At 41.2% G+C, this 13,626-nt stretch overlaps 1 protein-coding gene across 4 annotated transcripts in view; it reads right to left on the reverse strand.

The window, feature by feature from the left end:
* Positions 1-13,626, reverse strand: part of PPFIA2 (PTPRF interacting protein alpha 2) — a 455,622-nt gene that overhangs the window by 135,186 nt on the left and 306,810 nt on the right. For all 4 annotated transcript variants that reach the window (XM_038756973.1, XM_038756972.1, XM_038756975.1 and 1 more), the window contains one exon: positions 4,023-4,139. In XM_038756973.1, coding sequence (XP_038612901.1) covers positions 4,023-4,139 — 117 coding nt within the window. The remainder of the gene's footprint in view (positions 1-4,022; positions 4,140-13,626) is intronic.

The raw sequence follows: 13,626 nt of genomic DNA on the forward strand, positions 1-13,626 counted from the left end.
ATTTGAGAGCAAAAGCTGTAAAGCAAAATGATTAGTGCCCCAGTAGGATTCATCTATTGATTGTAGCTTCTAATCAGGAGCTCGAGGAGTCATTTGAGTCATTAAAGAGGAATGATGATTGTGTCAAATGGTACTTATCCACCCTGCGAATATCACACATAATACAGAATGTCATATAAGATAGCCCTTGGAGCGTAGTCAAGAAGAGTGAAGAGCTCTAATAGAAATGTAGTGTTTATGCATCTCAAATTGTTCCCTTTCTAGCAATCCGGCATCTTAATTTTTCTTTTGTACATGAAGACAATGCTCCTTACACCTCACCTCCTTGTGTGCACTATGGTGACAAAATAAATATAATTTGTGATTTGCAATTCCTTCACTGTTGATCACATTTATAAATTATCGTTGCTTCAGTGACTTCCAGTCACCGAGATAATTATGTCTGTAAAGTGTTTTCTCGGAGACAGAAACAGGCACGTGATTTTTTCTGTCCTTATTGGTTTTAACATGCTTTGACTCAGTAGTCTCCAATTCTTATTAAACAAAAAAAATCCTATAACTAACTCTCACAGTTCGGTGAAAATCTATCCAGATGGTGGCTTAACTTTTCTTGGCTTTTCATTTATTCTTGCGAGGGCATTTGACTTATTCCCTCCACCAGAGGAAGGAAAAGTGATGAAATTCAACAATTGCCCATTTGAGGCACTTCTTCATAAGCCATTGAGTTTCATTCTACATTTACAAATGTTTATAGTCTAAGTAGAAACTGAGGGAGAATTTAAGAGTTATGCAAATTATCTTTGCTCTTGGTTAATTTAGTACCCCAAATATTAGAGACTCTTCATAAACTGAAATAGCATGTGGTATTTATTTTTAAGTCCTTGTAATTCCGTCTCTAAAGTACCTAAATATACAGAGCCTGGTCACTACTCTTTATGGTTGGGTGGATATGATGGCAAATAAAGTGGTAAGAATGAAAGTGAGGCAATATTGCTGTGGCTGAAATAGCAACCAAGGTCAACGGTGATCTCCTGAGTCCACCACAAGAGTGGCATGGAGAAGCATCAAGGCCTCATTTTGGGGTAACTGGCAGCTGCATGGGACAACATGGTAGCCCTTGGTGTCTGAGGATCAATCAGTCAATCAATCAATGGTCTTTACTGAGCACCCACTGTGTGTGGAGCACTGTACTAACTGCTTGGGAGAATACAACAGACACATTCCCTGCTCACAAGGAGCTAAGTGCTGTAGGGGGTGGGGGGTGATGGGATTCATTCATTCAATCATATTTATAGAGCACTTACTGTGTGCAGAGCACTGTACTAAGTGCATGGGATGAGTATCAGGTGCTTATAAGGTACAGATCCAAGTGCATAGGAGACCCAGAAAGGAGAGAGAGTAGGGGAAATGAGGACTAGTCAGGGATTGCGCCTTGGAGAAGAAGTGATTTTAATAAGGCTTTGTAGGTGGGGAGAGTGGTGGTCTGTCATATATGAAGCGGGAGGGAGATCCAGGCCAGAAGGAGGACATGAGCAAGTAAGCTCATTGTGGAAAGTGTCCGTTAATTGTTGCATTGTACTCTCCCAAGCACTTAGTACAGTGGTCTGCACACATTAAGCGCTTAATAAATATGATTGAATGAATGAATTAAATATGAATGAATGACACAGAATTAGCACTATGGGAGTTCACTTAAATTATCACTTGAGAGGCAGTAGGGTCTCATGGAAAGAACCTGGCATTGAAGACCCAGATTCCTGTCCCAGCTCTTGACTTTGGGCAGGTCACTTCACTTCTTTGTACATCAACAAAAATACCAATCATAATTATAATCATTGTAGTATTTGTTAAGCCTTTACTATGTGCCAAACACTGTAATAAATGCTGGGGTAAACACAAGATAATTGGGGGAGGAGGGAGGAGAAAGGAGGGAGGGAAGGAGGAGGAAAGAAGGGTATGGAAGGAGGGGGATAGTCGGAAGGAGGTCGAAGTGAGAGAAGGGGAGGAAGAGGAGAGAGGAGGGAGGAAGAAGGAGAGAGAAAGGAGAGCAGAGAGAAGGGAGGAAGAACAGAGGGAGAAGATTGTGGGGTGATCAGCATTCATGGGCTTCCTTAGAGGCAGCAAAATGTCTGGGGACTGTCCATTCTCAGTCCTAATCTTTTCTTTATGGAATTTGTTATGTTCTCACTATTTGTCAAGCACTGTTCTAAACCTTAGGGTAGGTACAAATTAATCAGGTAGGACTCAGTCCATGTCCCATATGGGGCTCACAGTCTAAGTAGGAAGGAGAACAGGTATTGAATCCCCATTTTATAGTTGAGGAAGATGAGCACAGAAAAGTTGAGTCGCCCAAGGTCACACAGCAGGCAAATGGCAGAGTGGGATTAGAACCTAAGGCCTCTAAGTCTCGGACCCAAGCTCTTTCCATAGGGACACAGTTTCCCTTAAAATCCAATCATTCATTCATTCAATCATATTTATTGGGCTCTTACTGTTTGCAGAGCACTTCACTAAGCACTTGGAAAGTATAATTTGACATTTTATAGGTCGTGCAAAGTCTCTCTGTTCAGTCTAGGGGCAGAGGAATCTTTGCCCACATCCTGCCTCTGGTCTGGAACTTCCTCCCCTATCATTTCCAACAGATAATCACTCACCCCACTTTCAAAGCCTTGTTAAAAGCACATCTCTTCCTGGAGTCATTCCCCAGCAAAAACTCTCATTTCCTCTTTTCCAACTCCCTTCTGTACTGCCCTTGCCTTTGGATTTGCTCCCTTAATTTACCCTGTCTCAGCCCCACAGCACTTACATATATATTTTAAAATTATTTATATTAATGTCTGTCTCCCCATCTAACTGTAAGCTTGTTGTGGATAGGGAATGTGTCTATCAACTCTGTATATTGTACTCTCTCAAGAGCTTAATCCAGTACTCTACACAAAGTAAGTGCTCAATAAATACAAGAAATTGATTGATGGATAGAGCTATTTTTTCTCTTTAGTAAAGCGATAGAAAAATGCACGCAGAGGTTTATTATGTCCCAGTTAATCTGTGATATTTACTAAGTGCACATGGTGTGCACAGCACTCTACTAAGCACTAGGGAAAGTACTATAAAATGGAGTTGGTAGATATGCTCCCTTCCTACATAGAGCTTATAGTCTAGAGGGAGAGAGACAGACATTAAAATAAGTTACAGATATGTATATAAGTGCTGTGGGATTGTCAAGTAATAATAACGATGATGATGGTATTTGTTAAGTGCTTACAATTTGGCCAGCACTGTTCTGGGGTTGATACAAGGTAATCAGGTTATCCCATGTGGGGATCACAGTCTTAATCCCCATTTTACAGATGAGGTAAATGAGGCACAGAGCAGTGAAGTGACTTGCTCAAAGTCACACAGCTGACAAGTTGGCGGATCCAGGATTAGAACCCACAACCTCTGACTCCCAAGCCTGTGCTCTTTCCACTAAGCCACACTGCTCCTCAAGTGCTGAAAGGGTACATACAGATCCAAATGTACGACGATTCAGTAGGAGAAGGGAGTAGAGCAAATGAGGGCTTAGCTGGGGAAGGCCTAATGAAGGAGATATAATTTGATTAAGCCTTAAAGGAAGGGAGATTTATGGTCTCTTGTACATGAAGAGTGTGAGAGTTCCAGGCCAGGGGGAGAACAGGAGCAAAGGGTCAACGGTGAGATAAGAGACTGACATACAGTAAGTTGGCATTATAGGAGAACAGTTCTGGACTGAATTTTAGTAGGAAATCAGTGAGGTAGGATAGGATTGATCATTTTAAAGCCAAAGCGGAGGTGGATAGGTAAAGATTGGAGGTACTTGAGGTGTGGGGACTGAATTTTTGTTTAGAAAAATGATCCAGGCAGCAGACTGAAGTAAAATTATTCACTGTAGAAAGCAAGCCAAGCCATGGACCACTGGCTGTAACTTTAGAATGTATCATTAGCATGGCGTGTTATTCCCAGAAAAGCCCACTCAAGGACACAAATGAATGAAGTATTCCAACCTTTTCATGAACCTTCTGCCCGGGTTCCATTCCATCAATATGTTCTGACTCTGTGGACCCTTCTCCAGATGCCATTTTTCTTTGAATATGTGCATTTTGTTCACGCAGGGCAACAATCTAAAAAAAGACAATGATCTATTGGTAAATTTCCTTATTAACATATCATTTGTTTCTAACATATTGAGCCAACACATTAAAAATGAGAGAAGATACAATTTAAAGACTTTATTAAAAAAAATCTTCAGACAGTACTGCATCCCAGCTGAAAAGTAAGAGTGAATGACTAAGGCGAGGCCTCTATGGTGTAAAGGTGTGAATCTCTTCAAGCAACAACTTCAAAGGAACCAGAGGCAAACAGGCAAAAAATGAGCACCACGCAATGCATATATTAAACATATGAACACCAGGCAGGCCAGCCTTTTGATGCACACAGTGTGTCAGCTATACATGCACTCAGGTGAATTTCACCATCAATGCTGTCTTCTTGAGTGATTAAAAAAACAAACACAATTGATCAATGATATTTAAATGCCTACTGTGTGCAGAACACTGTACCTAGCACTTGGAAGAGTACAATACAACAGGTTTGGTAGATACATTCGCTGCCCACAATGAGCTTACAATCTAGAAGGGGAGACAGGAATTAATATTAATAAATTATTTTTCACAAATGTGTACATAAGTGCAGTGGCGCAAATACCAAATGCAACAAAGTCAAAGATCTGAGTGCATAGATGATGAAAAAAGGACTAGTTTATATGGGTGCTATAAAATACTGTTGATAATGATAATCACATTAAGATAAAGGACTCACTGATTTTTTTTACCTGATATGAAGGATAATACTAAATTATGAAGGGTTGACTCATGCTTTGTAAATCAAACCTTAACATTTTTGCTTTGGAGACACATAACTCTTACTGACTCTCATAAAACCTTCACTGACCAAACTAGTTGCCAAGATTTCAGCAGAAGCATGTTAGAACAAAAATCATTACAAATCATAAACAAATACATGTAAATACACATTAATGACATTTATCGAGTGTTTACTATATGCAGAACACTGTACTTAGTGCTTGGGAGAGTACAATAAAAAGAGAATTAGCAGACACATTCCCAGCCCATAACGAGCTTACAGTCATTTATAATGAAGGCGTGTAGATCAGAAAATGTAAATTCTCCTTTCAAAACTGAAAGTGGGTCAACTAAAGAATAAGTGACTGGAAGTATAAGGTAATTAAATTTCAATCATATAACTCATTCCTAGAGAAAGACAAATTAGCTTTCACTAAGAAAATCCCTCATGTTTTCACATGAATTATAGACCTAAATTTCCATGTAACACAACTCAAAGCTACAGACAATACACTGACTGGGGAAGAGTGTTACTGTATTCTAGACAGTTATTTCTCCCCATTATCCTTCTTGGAGTCAGGCAACCCACAGAGAAAGCAGACAATTAAATTGAGTGCTTCTGAGAACAGTTTAGAGTGGGTCTAAAACAAGCAAGTCTAGTCATTCAGATACGGAGAGAATAAATAGTAGCTACATCTGAGCACATCTTTAAAAGGGACTACACAGACCAGAAATAATTGTTCTTTATCTCTGCCTCTGAATGTTTGCCTGGTTCTCTGTCTATCCCTGTGACTGCTCATAAAAGCCCAAGAAAGCCACATCTCTAGATAGGGCTAGATAATAATAACAATAATAATAATAATAATTGTGGTATTTGTTAAGTGCTAACTATGTGTCAAACACTGCTCTAAGCTCTGATGTAGATACAAGATAATCAGGTTGGATAAAGTCCCTGTCCCATGTAGGGCTCAGTCTTAATCCCCATTTTACAGGCGAGAACTAAGGCACAGAGAAATTAAGTGATTTGCCCGAGGTCACACAGCAGACAAGTGGCGAGGCCAGGATTAGAACCAAGGTCCTTCTCACTTCCAGGCCTGTGCTCTATCCACTAGGCCACATTGTGATTTTAAGACTGGGAGTCAGGTTATCAAGGTCCTATTCCCAGCTCTGCTACTAGCCTGCTGTATGACCTGGGAAGTAAGTCACAATGTTTCTTCTGTGCCTCAGTTTTCTCATCTGTAAAATGGAAATAAGATACCTGTCCTCCCTCTCTCCCCTTTAGATTGCGAGTTCAATGTGGGAAAGGGATTGGGTCTGATCTGGTTGTCTTGTATCTACCTCAGCAACATTGCAACTGATAAAGCCCCAGACTTTACAAAACCTGTTAAACAGATTCAATTATTTTGTTAAATGGCTAATGGTTTTGAAAAAAATATTTAATAGCACACTTAAATACTGTGAAAAGCTTTTGCCCACTCTTATCTACAAATGTAAAACTTCTATAGTGCTGCCCATTCCTTGATATTGAACCAGTGATATTTTTTAGTGTGAGGAAAACAATCTTAAACTAATCCACTGAGAAGCAGCATGGCTCAGTGGAAAGAGCTCGGGCTTTGGAGTCAGTGGTCATGGGTTCAAATCCCAGCTCTGAGAATTGTCAGCTGTGTGAGTTTGGGCAAGTCACTTAACTTCTCTGAGCCTCAGTTACCTCATCTGTAAAATGGGGATTGACTGTGAGCCCCCCATGGGACAACCTGATCACCTTGTAACCTCTCCAGCACCTAGAACAGTGCTTTGCACATAGTAAGTGCTTAATAAATGTCATTATTATTATTATTATCATTGAGAGAATAACAAAACTATCTTTACTCCTACTGTGCTATAATCTCAAATAATACCAGTAACAAGAATCACCTGCAAAGAGATTGATAGTGAACAGACATATCATTAATCCTGTTGAGAAATGACTAAAAGCCATTGATTCAGTTCTCCTGAATACATAATGGAAGTGGATAGTGTAGAAATTTAATATTGCATCTAGGAAACTATACAAAGGAGATCACTAAAGTTGAGAATCAGTCAAATGCTTACAAGCAGCTATACATAAGCTTAAAAATAAACTTAAAACTGAGCCATGGAGACGAAAAAATAATACAGTCAAAAATTAGAGAACTGTTGTTTTCATATGCCCATCTTCATTTTAGGTTTTTTTCAGAGTGCTGATTAACGCACAGTCAGCATAACAATAATGATGATGGCATTTGTTAAGCACTTACTATGTGTCTAGCAGTGTTCTAAGCACTGAGATAGATACAAGCTCATCAGGTGGACACAGTCCCTGTCCCACATGGGGCTCATAGTATTAACCCTCATTTTAGCGATGAGGTAACTGCAGCACAGAGAAGTTAAGTGACTTACCCAAAGTCACACAGTAGACCAGTAGCAGAGCCAGAATTAGAACCCCGATCTTTTGACTCCAAGGCCCCTGCTCTATTCACTAGGCCATGCTGCTTCCCTATAAATGTTTCTGACTCTTACCATCTCACTCTATATTACAGCTCTGTAAATGGCATATTTTTCAAAAGGTTTTTAAAATTCAAACAATAATATTAAGGGACATTTAAAAATGAACAATGGGATTGAGTTTTTTAAAAATAAGCCTTATTTTTTCTTACACATTTGCCACAAAGCCAGAGAAATCAAACGCCAAAATGTCATATCTAAGATACATTATTTAATAATCTACTAATGAACAGCTAGACTTACTAAGCAAGGCAATGACCTTGTGTAATGCAGTAAAATGGGAAGAATGGTCCCGTAATTTAAGATTCATAAAGTGATTCCTTGATTTTTAACTAATGATGGTATTCGTTAAGTGCTTATTATGTGCCAAGCATTCATTCATTCATTCAATCATATTTATTGAGTGCTTACTGTGTGCAGAGCACTGTACTAAGTGCTTGGGAAGTACAAGTCGGCAACATATAGAGACGGTCCCTACCCAATAACGGGCTCACAGTCTAGCACTGCTCTAAGCGCTGGGGTAGATACAAGGTAATCAGGTTGTCCCACGTGGGGCTCATAGTCTTAATCCCCATTTTTCCAGATGAGGCAACTGAAGCACAGAGAAGTTAAGTGTCTTGTCCAAAGTCACACAGCTGGCAAGTGGTGGAGCTGGGATTCATACATTCATTCAATCCTATTTATTGAGCACTTACTGCGTGCAGAGCACTATACTAAGCGTTAGGGAAGTACAAATTGACAACATATACAGACAGTCCCAGGATTAGAATCCACGACCTCTGACTCCCAAGTCTGTGCTCTTTCCTCTAAGATGCTTCTCTATTAGCCAGACAGGAACAGACATATGGAAAAGCTTTGAAAATCTTTGTTCGGACAAACAAGCTAATGATCTGTTTCCCCAACCCTTTTCAAGACAACTTGAGAAACAGCATGGCCTAGTGGATAGAGCATGGGCCTGGAAGCCCAAAGAGCATGGGTTCTAATTCTGGTTCCTCCATTTGTCTGCTCTGTGACCTTGGGCATGTTATTTCAGTACATTATGTCTCAGTTAACTCATCTGTAAAATGGGGATTGAGACTGTGAGCCCCAGGTGGGACAGGGACTCTGTCCACCCTGATTATCTTTTATCTACCCCAGATCTTAGTACAGTGTCTGGCATATAGAAAGCACTTAGCAAACACCATTAGAAAACAAAACAAAATAACTTGAAGAGTGTGATGGGGATGATCAGAGCAACTAGTTCAGAGTACTGGTGCCCAGAAAGAAATTGAGGAGGAACAGAAGGAGGTTCCTCTCATTTCTGGCCATGGAATCACTTGTAGGAAGAATGAGAAGCAGTGTGGTCTAGTGGCTAGAACACAGCCCTGAGAGTCAGAAGAACCTCGGACACAATCCCAGCTCTGCCACTTGTCTGCTTTGTGAACTTGGGAAGTCACTTCACTTCTCTGTGCCTCAACTGCCTCAGCTGTAAAAGTATGGAGATTAAGACTGTGTGGCCCAGGAGGGGCAGGGACTGTATACAGCCTGATTCAGTTGTATCTATCCCAGTGCTTAGTATAGTGCCTGGAGCATGGTAAGTGCTTAACAAATATTATAAATAAAGGTCCCAGTGGCCCTTGCCCCAGCAGAAGGGCTGATGAAGGCTCAGGGGATGGGTATTGAGGCTCAGGAACAAAGGCAGTGGCTAAGCAGTCCCCATAATGTTGGTCTGGTGAGCTGACCATGGCCATTATCCTTTTCCACCATCATCTGACCACGAGACTCTAAGCTTATTGTAGGCAAGAAATGTGCCTGTTATATTGTACCCTCTCAAGCACTTAGTAGTAATAATAATAATAATGGCATTTATTACGCACTTACTATGTGCAAAGCACTGTTCTAAGCGCTGAGGCAGTTACAAGGTGATCAGGTTGTCCCACGGGGGACTCACAGTCAATCCCCATTTTACAGATGAGGTAACTGAGGCACAGAGAAGTTAAGTGACTTGCCCAAAGTCACACAGCTGACAAGTGGCAGAGTCAGGATTTGAACCTATGACCTCTGACTCCAAAGCCCGTGCTCTTTCCACTGAGCCATGCTGCTTCTCTAGTACAATGTTCTGCACACAGTAAACACCCAGGAAATATGACTGACTGACTGACCACCAGCAGGCCCAATTGGGCTAGCCCAGAACTCACAGCCTCTCCTGACCAGCTGGTGATGGCTGCAGGAGTGACAGAACCATGACAATGATGACATGGCAGCAAACCTTGATTATTCTTCTTATATCCCATGTTGTCTGTTTTCTTCCCCTTACCCACTCTCCCCAAAGTAGCCCATCTTAATCCTTTTGAAGCAGTTCTATCGACATCCTTTATGGCCCATTCTCGGTATTAAATGACAATATCACGAACAATGAAATTCTGGAATGGAGTCATTCCCCTCGTAGCAGAGCTAGGTTAACAAAGTCATGCTAGATAGGACACATGGTGAGAATGAGGGGCCGCAGAAGATCCACCCAGCAAGAAGGGCAGAAGAAGGAATTTATTGTCCCCCTAAAACAAAGCTGTAAACAATGCTGCATTCCAACTGAAAGTTAGGAGTCAACTGCTGAGGATATTTGCATTCCATATTTCACCCTACCCATAATCCCACAGCACTTCAAAAACATATCTTTAAATCACACACATCACTTATCCATTTATATTAATGTCAGTCTCCCCCTCTAGACTGGAAGCACATTATAGGCAGGGAAAGTGTCTGCTCCTAAGCACTCATTATGGTGCTCTGCATAAAAGCACTCAATCCACAAGGTTGACTAATTGATTGGATAGCCACATCATGCCACACTGCTATCAAGAAAGGAGTACCTCTTTGAGCATAAGTTTCATAAAGAACGAGAGGCCATGAGGTGAAAGAGAAAATGGACAAGGTTCTGCAAACATTAAGCATTCATTCACTCAATCGTATTTATTGAGCGCTTACTGTGTGCAGAACACTGGACTAAGCGCTTGGGAAGTACAATTTGGCAACAGATAGAGACAATCCCTACCCAACAACGGGCTCACAGTCTAGAAGGGGGAGACAGACATCAAAACAAGTAGACAGGCATCAACAGCATCAATATAAATAAATACGACATCCCGTATCACTGCCTCCTTTCTAGCCATCCTGCTCCACTAAATGCTGTTCCCTCCATCACCTCGCAGGTCCCAATTACCCCTACTCTAATTCCTGAAAAGCAGCATGGCCTAGTGGGATAGAGCATGGGCCTGCGAGTCAGAAGGATCTGGATTCTAATTCAGACTCTGCCACTTGTCTGCTGTGGGACCTTGCGTGAGTCACTTAACTGCCCCAGGCCTCAGTAACTTCATCCATAAAATGACAATACAAGGGGGAATCTTCTCTGGTGCCTAATGTGGCTGGAACTGTGGACCCCATTTTGGCTTTTTCAGGTATATATACACTCTTACGTGAACTTCAGTCAGTCATGCCATCTTCCGATACTAAAGACAAATATATATTCTATTTAAAGAACCCAGATCTCCTGAATCAACAGAATTATTCAAGGTAATTCACATTAACATTGTTTCCTCAGTTTTACAGTATGTTATTGGTCCCTCTAAGTCCCCACCTCCTACCCGAAAAAAAAAAAAAAGCCAAAAAAACAAACTCCTACTCCAAAAGATTGAACATAGAGAATAAAGGGAAATTGACTGACCCTCATGATGAAGAAGGTTCAAATTTCAGATGAAGTAAATAGGAATTGTGTACTTCATCCTATAAAATAGCTGCTATTTAAGCATTTAGATTTCTAAAACATTGTTTCGATCTATTTCAAATTGATATTTCTTCAATGAGGAGGGTTTTTTTCTAAAAAGCTAAAATAGGGACTTTTAATATTAAGTATTATATGATAGGAGCAAAATATCCCCCAAATGTTTGACTGAATCCCCTATCATTAGCAGTAGTTTAGAAATTCTAATCCAGCTCATTAGTCACATAAATTCACATTGTAGAGGCACCAACACCCAGAACTACAGAAAAACTGCCTCTTTCTAAAACAGATGAATTTGTATGGGGATCTATACCTCTAAATATAATTAATTCTATGAAGTATTCTGAAGAAAATGCATGTGAATTTACACATTAATCCATAAGAAACCCTCTGCCTTGCTCTTTTGCCTGCAAAGAAAAGTGAATTCCAAGAAATAATATCTTCATTCAGAAACTTGTAATCCTTGCCTTTTTTCCCCCTAGTTCTAGCATATTAAACAGGATTTAGGGACAGAGAAACAATAAAACAACATCTAATCCCTAGTCCCTGAATATTCTTGTTGTCATGATTTAATCTATAATCCTGTTCTCAATATGACATGTGGCTGTGAGTAGTTACAGGTATGAGTTTTCAGCTGCTGCCTTCAGTCATAGACTGACTCCCACTTATCTCCTATTCATTTTTTTAAACATATTCCCATTCCATGGTGCATTCCCTGCCCATGGTCTGCAGCTCCTTGGGAAGGGAGATGGCAAGGGATCACCAAGGATCGATATGAACCCTCAGGGGATCCAGAGCCCAAGAAAGAGTATGAGGGCCAATTCCTTCCCCTCATACCTTTTCTGCACCTATAGCATCTGGAGATCAGTTGTCCAACAGCGCTAATGCTCAGGAGACAAAACTGAACCTTGGGGCAAATAGATGGAACCTGTCAGAGGGTAGCTCAGGAACCTCACTTCTGGGCTCAGACTGAGCCTTCAAATGCTCTCGATTAATGAAAGTGAATCTTTCTGCTATATTTTGTTTTTGCCATTAGCCAGAAGGATGAAGAATTTATCAGGCTGAGGTTTCACTGCGTACCTGAGAGCAATATGAAAATAGAGAAATCTAGGCATGGGTGGCTTTGGTTGCAAATTTGTCACTTCAAAAGGGTCCAGGTCAAGCTTGGTCTTCCAATACGCTGACCCGTGCAAGGTGCCACTTAGTCAAAAATTTTGGTTCAGTAAAAATCAGGATTATGAGTCAGTCTTGACCCAGAAATCACCGTGGCCCTAGTGGATAGCCTGGGAGTCAGAAAGACCTGGGTTCTAATCCTGGCTCTGCCACTTGTCTGCTGTGTGACAATGGGCAAGACACTTAACTTCTCTGTGTCTCAGTTCCTTCATTTGTAAAATGGAGATTAAGACTGTGAGCCCTATTGTGAGACAGGGACTGTGCCCACCCCGATTATCTTGTATCTACCACAGCACTTAGAACAGTGCCTTAACATAGTAATCGCTTAGCATATACCATTTAAAAACAATGGAGGGGTTCGGCACAGGTGGTAGAGAGGATTTATGAGGGTTTCATACAGAAAGCTTAAAAAGCTTGTTAGGGTTCACAATCTAAGTAGGAGGGAGAACAGGGATTGAATCCCCATTTTACAGATGAGGTAACTGATGCACAGAGAAGTTAGGTGACTTGCCCAAGGGCACACATCCGGCACATTCATTCAATCGTATTTAGTGAGAGCTTACTGTGTGCTGAGCACTGTACTAAGCGCTTGGGAAATACAAGTCGGCAACATATAGAGACAGTCACTACTCAACAACGGGCTCAGTCTAGAAGGGGGAGACAGACAACAAAACAAAACATGTAGACAGGTGTCAAAACCATCAGAATAAATAGAATTACAGCTATATGCACATCATCAAGAAAATAGAGTAGGAAATATGTACAAGTAAAATAGATTAATAAATCTTTACAAATATACACAAGTGCTGTGTGGAGGGAAAGGGGGTAGGGCGGGGGGATGGGGAGGAGGAGAGGAAAAAGGGGGAAGGCTTCCTGGAGGAGGTGAGCTCTCAGTAGGGCTTTGAAGTGAGGAAGAGAGCTAGTTTGGCTGATGTGTGAAGGGACTGTGAGCCCACTGTTGGGTAGGGACTGTCTCTATATGTTGCTGACTTGTACTTCCCAAGCGCTTAGTACAGTGCTCTGCACACAGTAAATGCTTAATAAATACAATTGATTGATTGACTGAGGGCATTCCCGGCCAGGGGGAGGACGTGGCCCAGGAGTTGACAGCCGGAAAGGTAATAATGAGGCACAGTGAGGAGGTTAACAGTGGAGGGTGCGGGCTGGGCTGTAGAAGGAGAGAGGTGAGGTGATGGAGAGCCCTGAAGCTGAGAGTGAAGAGTTTTTGCTTGATTCGTAGGTTGACAGGCAACCACTGGAGATTTTTGAGGATGGGAGTGACATGCCCAGAGT

Source organism: Tachyglossus aculeatus, chromosome 14 (genome assembly GCF_015852505.1).
Source record: "Tachyglossus aculeatus isolate mTacAcu1 chromosome 14, mTacAcu1.pri, whole genome shotgun sequence".
Classification (NCBI taxonomy): Eukaryota; Metazoa; Chordata; class Mammalia; order Monotremata; family Tachyglossidae; genus Tachyglossus; species Tachyglossus aculeatus.